General features: G+C 40.9%; 1 protein-coding gene across 8 annotated transcripts in view; it reads left to right on the top strand.

Annotated features, from left to right (window-relative positions):
- Positions 1-18,490, top strand: part of LOC308098232 (uncharacterized protein) — a 54,717-nt gene that overhangs the window by 11,150 nt on the left and 25,077 nt on the right. For all 8 annotated transcript variants that reach the window (XR_013934274.1, XM_080446507.1, XM_080446508.1 and 5 more), the window contains 2 exons: positions 15,856-16,006; positions 16,180-16,326. Coding sequence is in view for 7 of the 8 variants with exons in the window: in XM_080446507.1 (XP_080302633.1) it covers positions 15,856-16,006; positions 16,180-16,326 (298 nt within the window). In the remaining variant the exon portion in view is untranslated. The remainder of the gene's footprint in view (positions 1-15,855; positions 16,007-16,179; positions 16,327-18,490) is intronic.

Below are 18,490 nucleotides of genomic sequence, written 5' to 3'. Positions count from 1 at the left end.
CTGGAGTATTTCCAATTGTCTATACTTTTACTTCTACTCCACTACATATCAGAGGCAAATATTGTACTTTTACTCCACTACAATTATTTTAAAACTTTAGTTGCTAGTTACTTTGCAGATATAAATGATTACATTATAAAACATACATCTATTTCATACCTAGGCTATTTGAAAATAGCTGATCTACAAGCTCACAACGCGACGCGTTGTGAGCTTGTAGATCTGCTATTTTCAAACATTTTAGTACTTTTACTTTTGGTACTTTAAGTACATTTTGATACCAATACTTTTGTTCTTTTACTCAAGTAAATTTTTAATTCCGGACCTTTACTTGTAACAGAGCACTTCTACATTGCAGTATTGATATTTTTACTTAAGTAAAACATTTGAGTACTTTTTCCACCACTGCTGGCCAGACATGGCACCCACACACACACTATTTCAGTGCCCAAAATGCCTTTGGCCGGACATGCCCCCCACCCCCGCGCAACGAGAAAACAATAGCAAATCACAACATTTATTACAGCTAATTCTTCGACTTGTGCAAGGCACTTGTGTGTGTGTGTGTGTGTGTGTGTGTGTGTGTGTGTGTGTGACGTGTGTGTGTGTGTGTGTGTGTGTGTGTGTGTGTGTGTGTGTGTGTGTGTGTGTGTGTGTGTGTGTGTGTGTGTGTGTGTGTGTGTGTGTGTGTGTGTGTGTGTGTGTGTGTGTGTGTGTGTGTGTGTGCGTGTGTGTGTGTGTGTGTGTGTGTGTGTGGTGGGGTCTCTTTACTATTCCCCAGGGAGGGGACACCTTCTGTGTTTTGGTCTTGTTGGCCTAACCAGTGGTGAGTCAGTGCAGAGGATGTGTTATTGAACAGTAGCTTGTCTGTGCCAAACGGAGAACACTAGTAGTTTCCACTCTTAAAGGTTAGACCAACACCCAGTGCTGGAAAAAGTACTCACACTTTTTCTACTTAAGTAAAAGTATCAATACTGCAATGATAGAAATACTCCGTTACAAGTAAAAGTCCGGAATTCAAAATTTACTTGAGTAAAAGTGCAAAAGTAATGGTATCAAAATGTACTTAAAGTACCAGAAGTAAAGGTACTCATTATGCAGAATGTCCCATTTCGCAAGTTTTCAAATCTCAAATCTCACAATGCGTCGCGATGTGACGCATTGTGAGCTTGTAGATCGGCTATTTTCAAATGGCCAAAATTGTTATAGGGCTGAAGTGGTTAATGTATGTTTTGTAATGATAATCAAAATCTACAAAGTAACTAGTAACTAAAGTTTTCTAATAATATGGTGGAGTAAAAGTATAATATTTGGATCCGAGATGTAGTGGAGTAGAAGTAAAAGTATTGACAAATTGGAAATACTCAAGCAAAGTACAAATACCTCAAAATTGTACAGTACTTGAGTAAATATACTTAGTTACTTTACACCACTGCCAACACCACGGAACAGTATGCTCTTTTTAAAGACAATCTGCCGTTCACAAACTAACTTTGAAAGACAGACGGGAGCGAATCACAAACAAATCTTAGAATTGTTCCTCCACAATCTTCAAGCTCAAAACAACAACGCATGATCACATTGGCTTATTTTCACCGCTGGACACCGTTCTATGACAATTAGAACCAGCCTGTACCTTTCTGATGTTGTAATTCAGTTTAGTTAACACAGTGAAGTGGGCGCTTCCTGCTGAAAGCACAGCTCCCGTTCTGAATGATTCCGTCTGTAGTCATTTGAACAGTGTCGCCAGATTTCTGTGAGAGAAATAAGCAACTCTAGGTCTATGAAAACGAGCCCGAAAAGAAGCGACTAGGCCACGTGAGCGTCGGATATTTGAAAATAGCTGATCTATCTTGTTGATAGGCTATTTTCAAAACAATCGTGAAAAAATAATATTTGAATATTTTTTAAAAACATTTTAACAACATAAATCTGTTACAGGCCAGGGGTCACAAAATACATTCAGATGAGGGTCCGTAGACAAATACATTCATTTGGTGGTGTCCCACTGTAGAGGAAGGACAGGCGGTCCCCTGCCCAACTAAGATCTCGCCTCCCCTAGAAAACCCAAATAACCCTTGCCATGAAAAGAACCACTGGTTTAAACACCACTAGGAAACAAGGCCAAATAAGCAACAGCTACACTTCAAAAACGAGCCCAAAAAAACGCAACTACCAATATTTATAAGCGACTTTACAGGAAAACAAGCCCAAAGTTGCTTATAATAAGCGGACATGGCAACACTTGCATTTTGAACTGCTGCCTCCTCCGGGCTAAAATAGTTCAGGGACATTTAGTTAAAGCTATTTGACTGTGTTTTCCAATGGGGATGTCACTGAAGCCATGGTGGTGTCAGTGGGGGGGGGGGGGGTTTAGTCATTCTAAGGGGCTGCAACTGAACACTGCGTCTATTGATTGTTGGGACACAAAGCCTGTGTGTGTGAGTGTGAGTGTGTGAGCCTTTGCATCTGTCTGTTTGGTTTTGTCACTTTTTTGTGTATTTGCGGTTGAAAGTCTTGCTTCGACACAGCAGCACTCAACCCTTCTGCCTCTCACACACACACACACACACACACACACACACACATACATTCCCCAAGACCAGACTCACTCGGCCATGAATTCCCCCTGGACGTATATATATGTAATGGAATGGAGTTCTGTGGCGGTGTCATTCAACAGACACAGCGGGGGGCGGGGTGACGGCCAGGAGAGGTGTGTGTGTGTGTGTGTGTGTGTGTGTGTGTGTGTGTGTGTGTGTGTGTGTGTGTGTGTGTGTGTGTGTGTGTGTGTGTGTGTGTGTGTGTGTGTGTGTGTGTGTGTGTGTGTGTGTGTGTGTGTGTGTGTGTGTGTGTGTGTGTGTGTGTGTGTGTGTGTGTCCACAGACAGCAGGGCAGGGTGGGAGGTCACCCACACATAACAACAGGCCTTGTTCTTGTTCCCCCTCTTTCTCTCTCTCTCTCCATGAGCTGTAATGTAGGAAGCATGCTTCAAGGCTTGGTCTCCCTGACGGAAAAAAGAAAGAAATCAAATGTATTTATAAAGCACGTCTGAAAACAACTCCCGTTGAACCGTACATGAATGTCCAAATATGACATATTTAAAAATTCTGTTGCCAAAATAAACAAAGAGTACAAAAAAAGAGTAAAAGAAATCGAAAATCGAAAATAAATCAAGTTTTCGATTTCTTTGACGATCTATCTGATACAATCTTACAATGTCATCTTAGAGCGGTCCTCTTGAATTGTAAGAAACATCATAATTCAGATTGTTTCATAGATTCAAAATCTATGAAGTGATAGGATACTGCACTCTCACTCCCTCCAAAAGGGCCTTTCTGCTGCATCAGCTCGTTGCCTCTTTTGGTTCCTTGTCAAGACTAACAGCATGTTAATCTCTGTGGAGCCAGCTTGGCTCGCACATGGCACCATAACCCCCTCACCCCCCCCCCCCCCCCCCCTGGCATCACCCTCACTAGGGCTGGGATCGGGGGCCGAAGTAACCGGAATGGGTTCCATCCCGTTTTTGGAACCGTTTCCGAAAACCAGGTCCTCACACTGTCAGAGCTGGTATGTGGAGTGGACTTCACGTCTGCTATACCAGTGGTTGTCAAACTTTTCCACGTCAAGGACCCCCAAGATGATATCTATTTGGCCCACGGACCCCCATCAAAAATTCTTTTTTGCTGGGGACCCCCCCCTCAAGGACCCCTGGGGGTCCCCAGACCCCACTTTGAGAACCAACATGCTATACAATTACAATACCGGTGGTGGTGCTCAAACGCTTTTAATTTCAAGGACCACCGTAACTCTTGAGTGTGTACAAATGGAATCAAATGGACCCTCACCCCCGAGGCGCTACTAACGGTATCAACCAGTGAACTATTAACTTTGTGCTGATAAGTTTGAACTTCCACCTCCACATCCAAAGGGCAAGACCACTTTGGTAGAGGTGTAACTCCAAAGGTGGACAAGAAATCAAAAACAATTGCTCCATTGATTAGAAATGGATAGTTCTAAATATGCTTCTCATTGAGTTACATCGTACGGTGAAACAGCTCTCAAAGTCACTCTTTTAGCACGTAAACGAACGTATAGAAAGTTGATTCAGACAATATAGAACATCACCAAACTCGGTGCTGTTTGTTTTTTTAATAAAAATGTTCAATCAACAGGAAGTTAACATTTATATAAATAAAATAAAACAGCACTGGGTTTGGTGATGTTCTATATTGTCTGAATCAGCTTTGTTTGTGTTCGTTTACAGGCTAAAAGAATGACTTTAGTTTAGTTTAATTTCAGTCAATTGTGTGGTAACATTACAGTAATAGGTAATGCAATAAAATAATAAAGTTTATCAAGAAAAGATACCCACATTTCTGACCAAAAAGGTATACTGTAGGCTGAAGCATTGCTTATTACGCCTACCCTTTTACAAAACAAAGATAAATGGAGAAAAAAAGGAAACGAGGTACAAGGACAAGACACTTTGAGAGCTGTTTCACTCTACAATGTAAGTCAATTAGGAGCGTATTTTGAATTATCAATTTCTAATCAATGGATCAATTATTTTTGATTTATTGTCCAACTTTGGAGTTACATCATGGCAAGGTGACTACACAACCCAAACCTCTACCAAAGTGGTCTTGCCCTTTTAAGATGGTTCGGGCATCCAGTATGGATGCCTTCCTAGGGATGTCTTCGGGGTACGTCCCACAAGGGGAGAGGCCCCAGGGCAGACCAAGGACCAGATGGGGGGGGGGGGGGGGTTCCATCTCCACACTGGCCTGGGAACGCCCCGGGATCCCCCTCTCAGTATAAAGTAGCTATAATGTGGCCTGGGAAAGGGAAGTGTGGGATTCTTCGCTGGAACTGTTACCATGGAGGTCTCCATGACTGGCAGGCTGGCAGTCCTGAATGCTGCCTCTGTGAACCACAGGGCTAATTAGCTCATTAATTAGGCGGGGCAGTTAATCACTCACGTTTCTGTTTACACAAGCTCCTGCCTTGAGACAGAATACTTTTAAGTCTTTCTGTGTCTTTATTCATACCATTTGGGGTGCTACTTGTTTGTCAAACTGGATTAAGCCAAACCCCCCCATCCCACATTCTTTGTCTGTGTTTGATCGCCAAGGAAGTGCAGCATGCGTTTCTCTGCACTCTGTACCAATTAGAATCCTCCACAGCAGTGGTTCTCAAACCTTTTCATGTCAACGACCCCCAAATTGACACTTATTAGCCCGCGGACCCCCATTTGAAAAGATATGCCATGGACCCCCCATAAGAGATGATTTTTACAGCTCTAGCAGTCAATTCTCAACCATTTTAATTGAAGGACCCCCAGTTTTGGCATGCATAAGGCTACGGACCCCTATTTTATGGCATTTCTATCTCTGGGATCCCAATTCATATTGTAAAATCAATGTTCATTCAACTCTGAGAGTGTACAAACGGGTCCATTTGGTTCCATTTGTACATTCTCAGAGTTACAGACCCACAAGGGTCCATTTGGTTCCTAACTATCCATCATTTAGCTGGGGACCCCCTGGAACTCCCTCAAGGTCCCCTGGGGGTCCCCGGACCCCACTTTGAGAACCAATGCTCCACAGTGCATGTGGCATGGCCAGACGCTCCAACAAACAGTTGGCTGTGTTTGAGGGTGGGAAGCCGGGTTGGAGTGGAGGGTTATCTCTGTCACTACAATCTCTGTCGCTGTACACTAGTAGAGTGTCCCTTTCACTACCAAATAATCCCTGTTTTTGCCACAGTTCACAAGTAAATATCCCTTTTTTTGTTTACTAACATTTTTCCCATTTTTTTTATTTCAAAATATACATATTTTTTAAGTGAAATAAAAAAAACTTCCAACAGAATTTCATAAACAAAAAAAAAATCAAAGAAATTCGATAAAATGTAAAAAAAAAAAAAAAAAAAATTAGTTTAAGAATGTGACGCGTTGTGAGCTTGTAGATCGGCTATTTTCAGTATTTTGGGTTCCCCAGCAAGACTAGACATCAAATTTCTCTTGTGGGTCACAATCTAAAACATTTGGGAACCACTGCTCTACATACAGTAGATTGTTTAAAATAACCTTTTTTTATTAATTAAAAGAAGTCCCACCAGAACAAAGAACCCCATTCAATCCCCAAGCCCTCGCAGCCACTGTTTTTCTGTAAGGAGAAGCTCTTGTCCAAAATGAAAGCATCATGGGGGGATGAGGTCATCGGAGGCATTACTCATCATACAAACATTAGGCCACTCATCATCGCAGGAAGAATGATTTGACCAAATTAGGTGTGATAGAACATGGCTAAACGTGATGGATGGCGTATGGTGTTTAGGCCGCATACATTTCACCAGCATCATCTCACTGAATTGGCTGCTTCTCAAAGTGGGGTTTGGGGACCCCCAGGGGTCCCTGAGGGGGGTTCTAGGGGGTCCCTGCACCTGCGCTTATAGGAACCAAATGGACAATTATAGGTCTGTAACTCTTGACAGTGTACAAATGGAACCAAATGGACCCTTATGGGTCCATTTGGTTCCATTTGTACACTGTCAAGAGTTATGGGGGGGTCTGTGGCCTGATGCCTTGCCAAAAGTGGGGGTCCTTGAACTTAAAAAGGTTTGAGAACCACTGCATTAAATGAGACACAGTGGATGTATTGACCTTTGACCCTTCCTTTAGCACCAGGACTGTGGCCTGAGCAGTCTTCTCTTCATCCGTGAGGCTAGTTCTAGTGGTTGTAAGTAACTAAGTACATTTACTCAAGTACCGTGCTTACGCAAGTACAATTTTTTAAGTATTTCCATTCTTAAATGCTTTATACTTCCACTCCACTATGGCACATATTGTACTTTTTTACTCGACTACAATTATTTGGCAGCTTTAGTTAACTAGTTACTTTGTGGATTACAAATACAAATTAAGCCCTATTTTATTCTTTTGATCTTTTTGAAAAATAGCAGCTCTTCAAGCTCATGTCGCATCGTGAGCTTGTAGATCTTCTACATTCCAAAAAGTAATTAAACATTTTTTTTTTAGTACTTTTACTTTGGTACCCTAAGTACATTTTGATGCCAATACCTTTGTGCTTGTTAAAGTAAAACTTCAAGTAGATAAAAATACGGTACTTCTTCCACCACTGCTAGTTCTCTTCTGTATTTTGGTGTTTTAATAGCTGAGGAATTCCGGGGCATTCAGAGGAAGGGTTGGATGGCATTCCAGTGTGGGCGTGAGGGAGGGTTCTGGGCTGGGATTAGATGCCCGTCTGCCCACCAGACACCACCAGGCCAACTGGAATGGCTTTATTAACCCATTCAAACCGGGAACCCATCCGTGTAACCACTTTAACCATTATTTTATACTTCGGCTATTGAAAAATAGCAGATATACAAGCTCAGTGCCGCGCTAAGAGCTTGTATATCTGCTATTTTTGAAAAATCTTAAAAATATATATATATTCAAAGATTTGCACAAATTTTCACGATAAAAAAAAAAAGCAGATCTACAAGCTCATAGCGCGGCACTCCCTGCCGCGCTATGAGCTTGTATGAGCTTGCAGATCTGCTATTTTTGAATAGCCAAAGTATAAAGTAATGGTTAAAGTGGTTAAAATGACAGATGCTTACCCGGTCTTAATGGGTTAATGCACTCAGTCCATGGAGTTTAGGTCAATGATTCTCTACCTCTTTCATGTCAAGGTTTGATATAGAAGAATATATTGCTGTTGTCGGTCAGAAACCTCTTATCACCATATTCTAACTTCTTGTGTTTTTTCCCCATAAATTAACGCCCTACTCGATCACACTACAGGGTCACACAAAAGCATCACAAGTAGCAGATCTATACGCGACACGTTTCAAGCTTGTAGATCTGCTACTTTTGATGCTTTTGAATTTGAATCCTGAAAACGTTGAGAACGTTGAGAACCACTGGTTTAATGTTCCACCCCTCTTGCAGTGTTGATTTTGACAGCAAATTTCGATTTAGTTTTAGTCATAGTCTTTTGAATAAAATTCCATTTAGTTTTAGTCATATTTTAGTCATCTGAAATGTTTTACTGTTAGTCTAGTTTTAGTCGACTAAATATCATAAGATTATAGTCGACTAAATCTACAGTTGATTCAGTCGACTAAAATGTATTTTGTCGGTGCCTTGATGGCGTCGTAATGGCTGATTTTACTATTTGTGTAAAATCATTGTGAGCTTGTAGATCGGCTATTTTCATAGAGCAACACCCGAGAGCAACCAAACATAAAATAACTTGTCTTTTAGTTCTTTTGGATCTCTTCTCCACTAGTCCCTCACTAACATTTTAGTCAAAATGGTAAATGGTGCATTTATATAGCGCTTTTATCCAAAGCGCTTTACATAGATTGTGCATTACATTCACCGATGGAGGAGGAAACCATGCAAGGCACCAACCTGCTCATTGGGAGCAATTAGGGGTTCAGCGTCTTGCTCAAGGACACTTCGACACTAACTCTGGGGGAGCGCCCCAGCCCGGGATCGTACAGGGAACCTTGCGGTTTCCAGTTCACTCTACCCGGCCACTCTACCCCTGAGCCACTGCCGCCCCTGTCTAGTTTTCATTTGTTGACCAACTTGTCAATATATTTAGTTTTAGTCATCGTAGCTTACTTTTTATTTCGTTTTCGTCAGTGAAAAAAGGCAGTCGACGAACATTTTTCGTCACTGTTTTTGTCGATGAAATCAACACCGCCCTCTAGCATGATGTGACAAGAGAGCAGGGACAGGTATTGACAGGCGTATACGTTTACCGCATGACAGGCGTATACGTTTACCGCATGACAGGCGTATACGTTTACTGCTAGCTGTCTATAACAGACTGTGTGTGTGTGTGTGTGTGTGTGTGTGTGTGTGTGTGTGTGTGTGTGTGTGTGCGTGTGCGTGTGTGTGTGTCTTGTCTTTGTACGTGGAGCTAATCTCTCAAAATGCTGGAGCGACCAGCGGCCAGATTCCTTCCTTGTACACACTGCCAGTAGGCCAGAGAAATATCTGCAGTAATTCTCTTTGACATGTCTATTATACTTATAATATAATTATACTTATATAATAATTATAATATTTCACTTTTTTTTATCCCACGATTTTGTAACCCTTATTTTTCACCCGGTGCCAATTTTCTAAGTGATCCTGGGCACTACACTCCCCTCACCAGCCTAGGGAGGCCAGGGCCGAGCTCATGCCTCCTTCAATGCATGAGAGCCAACTGACCTTCTTGTCACCTGACAGGGGGGAGTTTCCCTGATTGGACGTAGCGCGTGGAAGGAACACGTTATTCCAACCAGTTCCCTTCCCCTCCATCAGGCGCCCCGGCTGTCATGGGGGAGGCGTTATAGTGACCAGGATTACTACATGTTTTTGTGAGGGTATTAACTACCCTGAGAGACACGGGGAGAACATGCAAACTCCACACAGAGTAGGCCCTTTCGCCAACCCCACCTAGGGTATGGGCGCTATAATATTTCACTTTTAATGATTATAATGGAAGTCAATGGCATTCTGATCGGCCTGAATTCTTGCCCAACTTTGAAGTCATGTCAGACATCACAGATGTGTCATAGACGACTTTTTATTTTAAAGGGATTGTAGGCAACATTAAGCCTAAATTTGAAAAATATTTATATATATATATTTTGCATTTTTCCCCCTCTATCAGCCACTATATAATGATGCTGGGGTGTTTTCCTGCATAGAAACACAGTCCTCTTTCTGAAATCCGTATTTTCCCTACTGTTTATGTTTGTCCGGGGCGTAAATTAACGCACGCATGTGCGCATCTGTGCGCGTCCGTGTCCGTGTGAACTTTTTACTTTCGGTTTTAAAACGCTCTCAAACTTCTTTTTTGAGGCACATAATTTACTTTTCAGATAGCGTTTGGATAGAATTTAGTTGTTTAACTTCATATATGTGGTCAATTTATCATGAAAGAGCCTATTTAAAAATAAAATTTCAGATAACCGGCAGGGGCGGGCAGTTCCACGAATTGTATCCGAATAAAGCAACCTATATTCGGCATGGCCCGTTTAGAAGTCCCCTTAACTCTATGGAAGTCCTCCCTGCGTCACCCCCTGGTGGTCGGGGAAACAAACTGCTGGAGTTTTTTTTCTTTGTTTATCTCTGAACTTGCCTACAATCCCTTTAATGTTTGACTTTTATTCACCCAGGGAAGGGTTTGCTGAGCACTAGTGCAATTTTTACAGCAAACACCCTGCACACCCACCCACACACACACATTAAAACCTGGAAACAGCCCAGAATGCGCTATGAGCTTGTAGATCTGCATTTTTTTTTTTAAATCGTGAAAATGTGTGCAAATCTTTGAATATATATATATTTTTTCAAGCGAACATTTTTAACTCCAATATTTGCTTCTGGGGGGGTCCCCTGGAACAGCATATTTTGAGATGGGGGTCCGCGGCCAAATACATATCATTTTGGGTGGTCCTTGACATGAAAAGGTTGGAGCACCACTGATATAGCAACACACTATTTTTAGATATGTATTTGGCCGCAGACCCCCATCTCAAAATATGTTGTTCCAGGGACCCCCCCAGAAGCAAAGATTTGAGTTAAGAATCTTTGCTTAAAAAAATAACATTATTTTTACATTTTTCAAAAATAGCAGATCTACAAGCTCATAGCGCGGCACTATATGAGCTTGTAGATCTGCTATTTGACTGACGTCACCCAGGCTCAGGCATGGTCACATGCAGTCCGGCACCGACATTGGAACCACACCGTTCCCATGTGGGTCCCGAGGTCCTCATGATTCCATTTTCTTGCTATTCTTGCCTGTTTACTTTGCTATTTTCTGCCTTTTATTAGTGGCTTTAATCTGGTAATGCCCTGTGCTGTCACTTGACACGTCACATTGTTCAGAATGAGCTCTTTCTTGTGTTATACTGTGGCATTTGACAAATGTTGAAGTGAGAGGAAGAGGTGTGCAGTACACGTGGCATGTCATTCCGAGTCTTTGATCACATTACTTGGGTGCTGTTGTATCATTTCTGTTGGGGTATAAAGATAAAGAAAACTTTATTGCCTGTCCATCAAATTTGACATAAAATGGAAATTTGCCATTGGCTCACTGGCAACCAGTATACAAACACAAATGCAATAAAATACAATATAAAATGCATAATCGTTGCTGGCCGGCATGAACCAGCTAACTCCATTCTGACGCTTTTGCATTTTTTTCCCATAAATCAGGGCCATTGAACACCCTTTACGTCTGTGTGTTGGTAAAAAAAATATTGAACCAATGAAAAGCATTAAAAAGCGCTTCTGACAAAACCAGCTAACTCCATTGGATCCTCCAATTTTCTGCTAAACCAGCGAAGTCCACCGGAGTTAGCTGGTTTTGCTGACTCCAGGCTCCACCCCCTTTTGACCTCCAACCTCATTGTGAGCTTGGAGGTCCATTCAGCTGTACTTATCAATGATGAACAAAACCTCCTAACTCCACTTTTTTTTTCATTTCCTGAAAAATGATAAAAATGACATTTTGGAGTTAGCTGGTTTCTGCCGGACAGCAGAGATATCCATAACACAGCAACTGTGATCATGGGCTGTAGGGATTGGCTGGGAGGGTTATTTAAAAATGTACTTAGCTAAAATATCCACTGCAGATGGGACAAACACATTCTGTTAACCCTTCTTTTTAGTTAACAGTACTCTAAGCCCCCTGTCTGATGGTAACAGCTGAAATGAAAGGGCGAAGAGAGTGGGTAGGGTCATTGTAAACCTGAATTGCCTTTTTGGTTATGGAGCGGTTGTATGAGTATGTCCTGAAGTTGCAATTGTTTGTCTCCAATGATCTTACTAGCCTGCAGTGGTGGAAAGTAACTAAGTACATTTACTTAAGTACTGTGCTTGAATACAATTTTGAGGTATTTGTGCTTGAATACAATTTTGAGGTTGTACTTTACTTGAGTATTTCCAATTTCCAAAACTTTTACTGCTACTCCACTACATCTCAGAGGCAGATATTGTACTTTTACTCCACTACAATGATTTGAAGACTTAAGTTACTTTGAAGATTTAGATTTTTTATATTTTTTTTTACAAAACATACATTAACCACTTCAGCCCTATATACCTTTCGGCCATTTGAAAATAGCAGATCTACAAGCTCACAATGCGTCGCGATGCGACACATTGTGAGCTTGTAGATCTGCTATTTTCAAAATATATTTTTGCATTTGAAAACTTGAAATGGGACATTCTGCATAATGAATACTTTTACTTTTGGTACTTTAAGTTTATTTTGATGCCAGTACTTTTGTACTTTTACTCACGTACATTTTAAATTCCAGACTTTTACTTAACAGAGTATTTCTATATTGTATTTATATACTTTTACTTAAGTAAAACAATGTTCCACCACTGCTAGCCTGGTTGACTACCTGGGTGAGCTTGTTCCTGTCTCTAACTGAGAGGATCCCGTACCAGGAGACCATGTTTAAAGTGAGAACACTCAGTGACACTCAGTGAGTGACCCGTAGACCATACATGGGCAACTGGCGGTCCGGGGGCCACATGCGGCCCCCACCTTCACTTAATGCGGCCCGCAGGTTAATATCGGAATACTGATATATTATTGATTTCAGCTGTTACAATTCCAAACATGCAAACATGACCCGCTTCAATTACTTCAGTCTATATTAGTAGCTTAATGACTAGTATTAAAATTATATTTTGTTCTACTTTTTTATGTCCAATGTATCTGTATTTAAGGTCATAAAGTTAACATAAGTATAACTAAATGCATTTGAAATTTAAAAAAAAAAATGCTTTTCAGGATCCAATACAAAAAAAGAAATCTGGATTCCAATTTAAAATTTGTTAAAAAAAAAAGCTGATCTACGGCTATTTTTGCTACTTTTGTGTGACATAGAATGACGACACAGAGTAAAGAGGTTTCTGCCCGACAGTATATGCAATGTGGTCCTCTGGAGTGAGTGTGGAAATATAGTGGCCCTATCCAATCCATCATCAAAGTTGCCCACCCCTGCCGTAGACCATGGTCAGGATGTGTTTACTAGCATTAAAACTTCTCAGCATCCTGAGAAGATGGAGCCTTTCTGTGTTTCACCTTTTTGGTGTCTCAAGCAGCATTCTCTAGCCTTCTGTATCGATACTGAGATTGAGGCGAAGACCTCGGATAATTTCATCGCTTTGATCCTTAGATCTCATCTCTTTTGATCTGAACTCTTGATTTCTTGCGGATTTCTTGCAGATTGGATTCTGTGAGCATTCAAAATGCATGAGCTCTCACTCTCAATCTCTCCCTCTCACTCTCAATCTCTCTCTCTCTCTCTCTCTCTCTCTCTCTCTCTCTCTCTCTCTCTCTCTCTCTCCTCTGAAGCTTTTTGAGCAGTCAGGAGATTTGATTCGATGTGACAGGCAGACCTCAGAGGAAATGTAACCCCACACTGTCTGTCTGAGTTCCGAGTGGCTTGTCTTTTTGTCACATTCTGCCTAATAAAGCCTGATTTATACGTCGTTTACTAGTCTACAAGCCAACGATGCGACGACGCGTTGTTTAGCTTGTAGATCTGTTACTTTTTGTCAGATCTTAAAGTTCAATAGACAGCAGATGTTGCACTCTCGACACCTCATTTGCATAATGTGATTTTTTTTCTATCACTTTTTCATTTATTTTATTTTTTTTTTTTTGGGGGAAAAAATCTATTATTATAATTTTTTAATTAATGAAAAAGTAGTTGGTAAAAACACGGCCCCCTCACGTATTAGAAGGACAATATCAGTCACCAGAACTGATATTGAAGAAATCATTTAAGAAAAAAAATTGTTTGAAGGTACCATATTTGTTATTTATTTAGGAAAATGGATATCAAATATCTAAATACTGAATCAAGCAACTTAAAAACGGTCTGGGGTGCTCACTAAAGCCTGAGTAGACCTTAAAATAACCCTGGACATGTTTGAAAGTGAAATATCCCTTCATGTCTTATTTCCTCGACTCACTTACAGCATGTAAGGCAGTAATTGTCCCTCTGTCCCCTGCCGGCTGACCTTTCCTTTTGGAGAGGTCAGACTTATGACAGCTGCGCAGTGGTGGAAAAAGTACTCAAATGTTTTACTTAAGTAAAAGTATCAATACTGCAGTTTGAAAATAGCAGATCTACAAGTTCACAACGTGTCGCTTCCGCGACGCGTTGTGAGCTTGTAGATCTGCTATTTTCAAGTAGCCTAGGTATAAAATAGGGCTTAAGTTGTCAATGTATGTTTTATAATGTAATAATTTATATCTGCAAAGTAACTAGTAACTAAAGTTTTCAAATAATTGTAGTGGAGTAAAAGTACAATATTTGCCTCTGAGATGTAGTGGAGTAGAAGTAAAAGTATTGGAAATTGGAAATACTCCAGTAAAGTAAAAGTACCTCAATATTGTACTTGAGTACAGTACTTGAGTAAATGTCCTTAGTTACTTTACACCACTGCAGCTGTGTCATGTCAGTTTTGACTCTTATTCATTCTTCATTTATAGATGTCATAAAGGACGGTGTCAGCGCTTAACGCTATGACCATCCCATGTATGGCCGGCGAGCAGCTCCTGTTGCTATCTATGCAAAGTCAGCAAACAGCTGCCTTATGAATGCACACAGTTGAATGACAAGGCTGTGGCCTTGACTCTGTCCTTTTAGAGACGTATGTGTGTGTGCAAATGTCTTCTAAATCCTAACAGTTTTCTGAAAATAACCCAATGATATACGTTTCTATATCAGTGGTGCTCAAACCTTTTCATGTCAAGGACCCCCAAAATGATTTGTATTTGGCTGCGGACCCCCCATCTCAAAATATGTTGTTCCAGGGACCCCCCCAGAAGCAAAGATTGAAAATAATATATTTTCAAAGATTTGCAAAAAATGCCAAGACTTTTCAAAAATAGCAGATCTACAAGCTCGTAGTGCGGCAACTCGGTGCCGCGCTATGAGCTTGTAGATCTGCTATTTTTGAATAGCCAAAGAAGTCGAAGATGACACAGATGCGTTCCCGGTCTTAATGGGTTAAGTGGTTGGAGTCGTCCGTGTGTGTGTGTGTGTGTATTTGTGTGTGGGGTCTGTGAGAGTAATGACGTGTCTCGAAAGGGAAAGGTTTCCATTTAATTGAAGGGGATGTGTGTGTGCGCACGCACGCGTGCGTGTCAGGGTGTCAGTGGCAGGCGGTGGCTTTGGGACCATAGAGACCCTTAAACTAGGACCTGAGAGAGAACTGCAAGTGACATTAATCACTGTCGGCGTCATTACTCTGTCAGGAGGACACGACTCTATCTGGGGATCTGAGTTGATTAAAGGGCCATTTCACCCATTTTAAAACCTTATCTTCATATACCTGGTCCTCACTAATGTTGTATAACAAAAAATTTAAAGAGCGTTTATCTTGTAAAAATGCAAAAAAAAAGGTCTATTGAGGTTGTAAAAGTTTTAAGATGGAGAGTCTTTGTTTGTTTTTTTTGTTTTTTTAGAACATCTTCCTTGTTCTATGTTCCAATCCCGTTAGGTTAATACATAACAGTCTGTGGTTTGATGTGTGACATAATATGTCATGACATCACTGTCGGACACTCTGTGCCGCGCTATGAGCTTGTAGATCTCATTTTTTGAATAGTCAAATAAATCTAAAAATGACACACAGACACATTCCCGGTCTTAATGGGTTAAATAGCAGCTTGTAGATTGGCTATTTACCGCATGACGGAGTAGGGAATTAATTAACGGAAAAAACTAAAAAAGTAGAAATATGGAGGAAATATTCCATCCATCACAGAATCTAACAATTGTCCGTACCGTCCCTCTATGCAGTCTGTCCCCGAGCCTGTGGTCGTCCCAGAGCCTGAGCCTGAACCCGTGGTGGTGCCCGAACCCGTCGAAGAGGCGTTGCCAGAGCTGATCGTACCAGTCGAACCAATGCCCGAGCCAGAGGAGGTGCCCGAGCCTGTCAAAGAGCCTGAAGGTTATTATAGTTTGACTTTTTTCATTTTTTTTCATTTTGTTAACAAACACTCTATAGCAATGATTACTATCAGAATATATAGTGTTTTAACACTTATTTTAACGACGGAATATCACTTACCCTACCTTTTTTTTAACTCTAATGACCTTGCTCACCCTGTGTCTGTGAACCAGTGTATGAGCCAGTTGAGCCAGTTGAGCCAGTTGTGGAGACCCTAACCTTCGAGCCAGAAGCCGAACCCATGATGGATGAAGCCCCAGTGTATGTCGCTGAGTACGCCTCAGAGCACATCCACGAACCTGAACCCTTCAACTACAACGGTAAGCAGTTTTCTTTTAACATAAAGTATAAGTAGTAATACCACAATGTAGAAATACTCTGTTACAAGTAAAAAAAAGGGCCTCCATTAAAAGTTTTACTTGAGATTACTCAAGTATTACAGAAGTATTGGCAGCAATATATACTTACTGAAACAAAGTAAAAGTACTCAAATAAATAAACAAATAAGAACTTTTTTGAAAATAACTACAACGCTTTGCGTCATGATGTAAACTTAAAACAGTGCTTAAGTGGTTAATGTAAATCTACAAAGCAACTATAAAGGTTTCCGATAATTGTATTGTAATGGAGTGAAAAGTACGATATTTGCCTCTGAGGTGTAGTGCAGTAGAAGTGTAAAATATCAAACATTCTACATTAGCTTTTATAAGTAAAACACGTTGCTTTGCATCTGTCGTCGTCGTGCTATGAGTATAAATGTGACTTTAACCCATTAAGACCTGGAAAGCATCTGTCATTTTAGATGTTAACAACTATAACCATTATCTTGTACTTTGGCTATTCAAAAATAGCAGATCTGCAAGCTGCTACGAGCTTTTTGTTGTTGTTGAAAAACTGTGAAAATGTGTGCAAACCTTTGAATGTGTATGTTTTTTAAAGCAAACATTTGTAACTCAAATCTTTGCTTCTGGGGGATTCTACAAATGTCTTCTAAATCCTAACGTATGTTACTATAATATCAGCGGTGCTCAAACTTTTTTCATCACCCAAAATGATGTCCGCGGATACCCCCCCGCCATCTCAAAATGTTGTGTTCCAGGAACCCCCAGAAGCAAAGATTTGAGTTAAAAATGTGTATATATATATATATATATATTCAAACACATTTTCACGATTTCCCCCCCCAAAAAAATAGCAGATCTACAAGTTTGTAGCGCGGCACCGAGTGCCGCGCTACGAGCTTGTATATCTGCTATTTTTGAATAGCCCAAAGAAATCTAAAAATGACACGGATGCGTTCCCGGTCTTAATGGGTCAAATCAGTGCATGACCCCCACTTCCGTCCATACATTTAGGTCTGTAGCTGTCGGTCCGTGGCTTTTACCCCACCGCGTCGCGTAGTTCTGTGTGGACAGCTGGGGCGCGTTGTAGGGTGTTTACATACGGCGGTGTTCTTCTGCTATAAAGTGCTCATTCCACAGCAGAGCCAACAGAAACACTGGCTGGTTATGTTCTATATGGAAAGCCCTCCCCCCCTATCTCCAAACCCTCTCTTTACCAGTAAATCTGTCCTAGTTTCAGGACTGTGTGCGTTTAAGGCCAGGACCTACTATGTGTGTGTTTTTTTTTTATTCAGAGCCTTTCAGTTCAGCTCCATGCCCGGTATAGTTCTTATTATATTGGATACAGCAGTGGCTCTCAAAAGTCATTTCAAGGGGGGCAGTGGTTCTTAAACTTGTTTGGCTTGACTACTCCCTTCCCCTGATTTCTGAATCCAAGTACAACCCCCCCCCCTCCTTTCATCCGACTACAACATTTTTGCTTTGAAAACTGCACAATAAAACCATAGCCATCATGACTCAATGAATGAGTGATATAACCTTTTTTGAGGAATGTGAAACGTAAACATTACAAATACGAACTGGAATGAGAGAGTTGAAATGAGGGCCTCCCGGGCGGATTTATTTTCAACTTTGGCCATAATATTATGTCCAGTTTTGATGTCGATATGTTCAAAACAAAACAGCGCAACTGCAAATAAGTACTGTATAGTATTGCTTTCTATTCAACAGTTCTCGTCAAGATTTAGAATTTTTTTTTGTGACCAACTTTGTTTTTTTAAAAGGGGAGAGACATTCACATCACTGTGTATGGGCAAACAGTTCACACAAAATCCCACGGTAGCATACAGAAGTGTATCTTTTCAGTACATAGTTTTAGACTTTTAAAGAGCAGCAGTTCAAGTTTGTCAATGTTAAACGTTACAGCAAAATAAAAGTAAATTTTTCACTTTCTCTGATGTGCCCGCTGTAATACCTCTGCCTACTCCTAGGTGTAAGCGTACCCCGCATTTGAGAAGCACTGCATTAGTATTTGGTTCCATTTGTACACTCTCACAGTTAGATCTGTAAAGGTCCATTTGGTTCCTAACTATAAACAGTTTAGCTGGGGACCACCTGGAACCCTCTCAAGGACCCCTTGAGG

The sequence above is a fragment of the Gymnoscopelus braueri genome (genome assembly GCF_963280865.1).
Source record: "Gymnoscopelus braueri genome assembly, chromosome: 13".
NCBI lineage: Eukaryota > Metazoa > Chordata > Actinopteri > Myctophiformes > Myctophidae > Gymnoscopelus > Gymnoscopelus braueri.
This window is presented reverse-complemented; position numbering and strand designations above follow the sequence as displayed.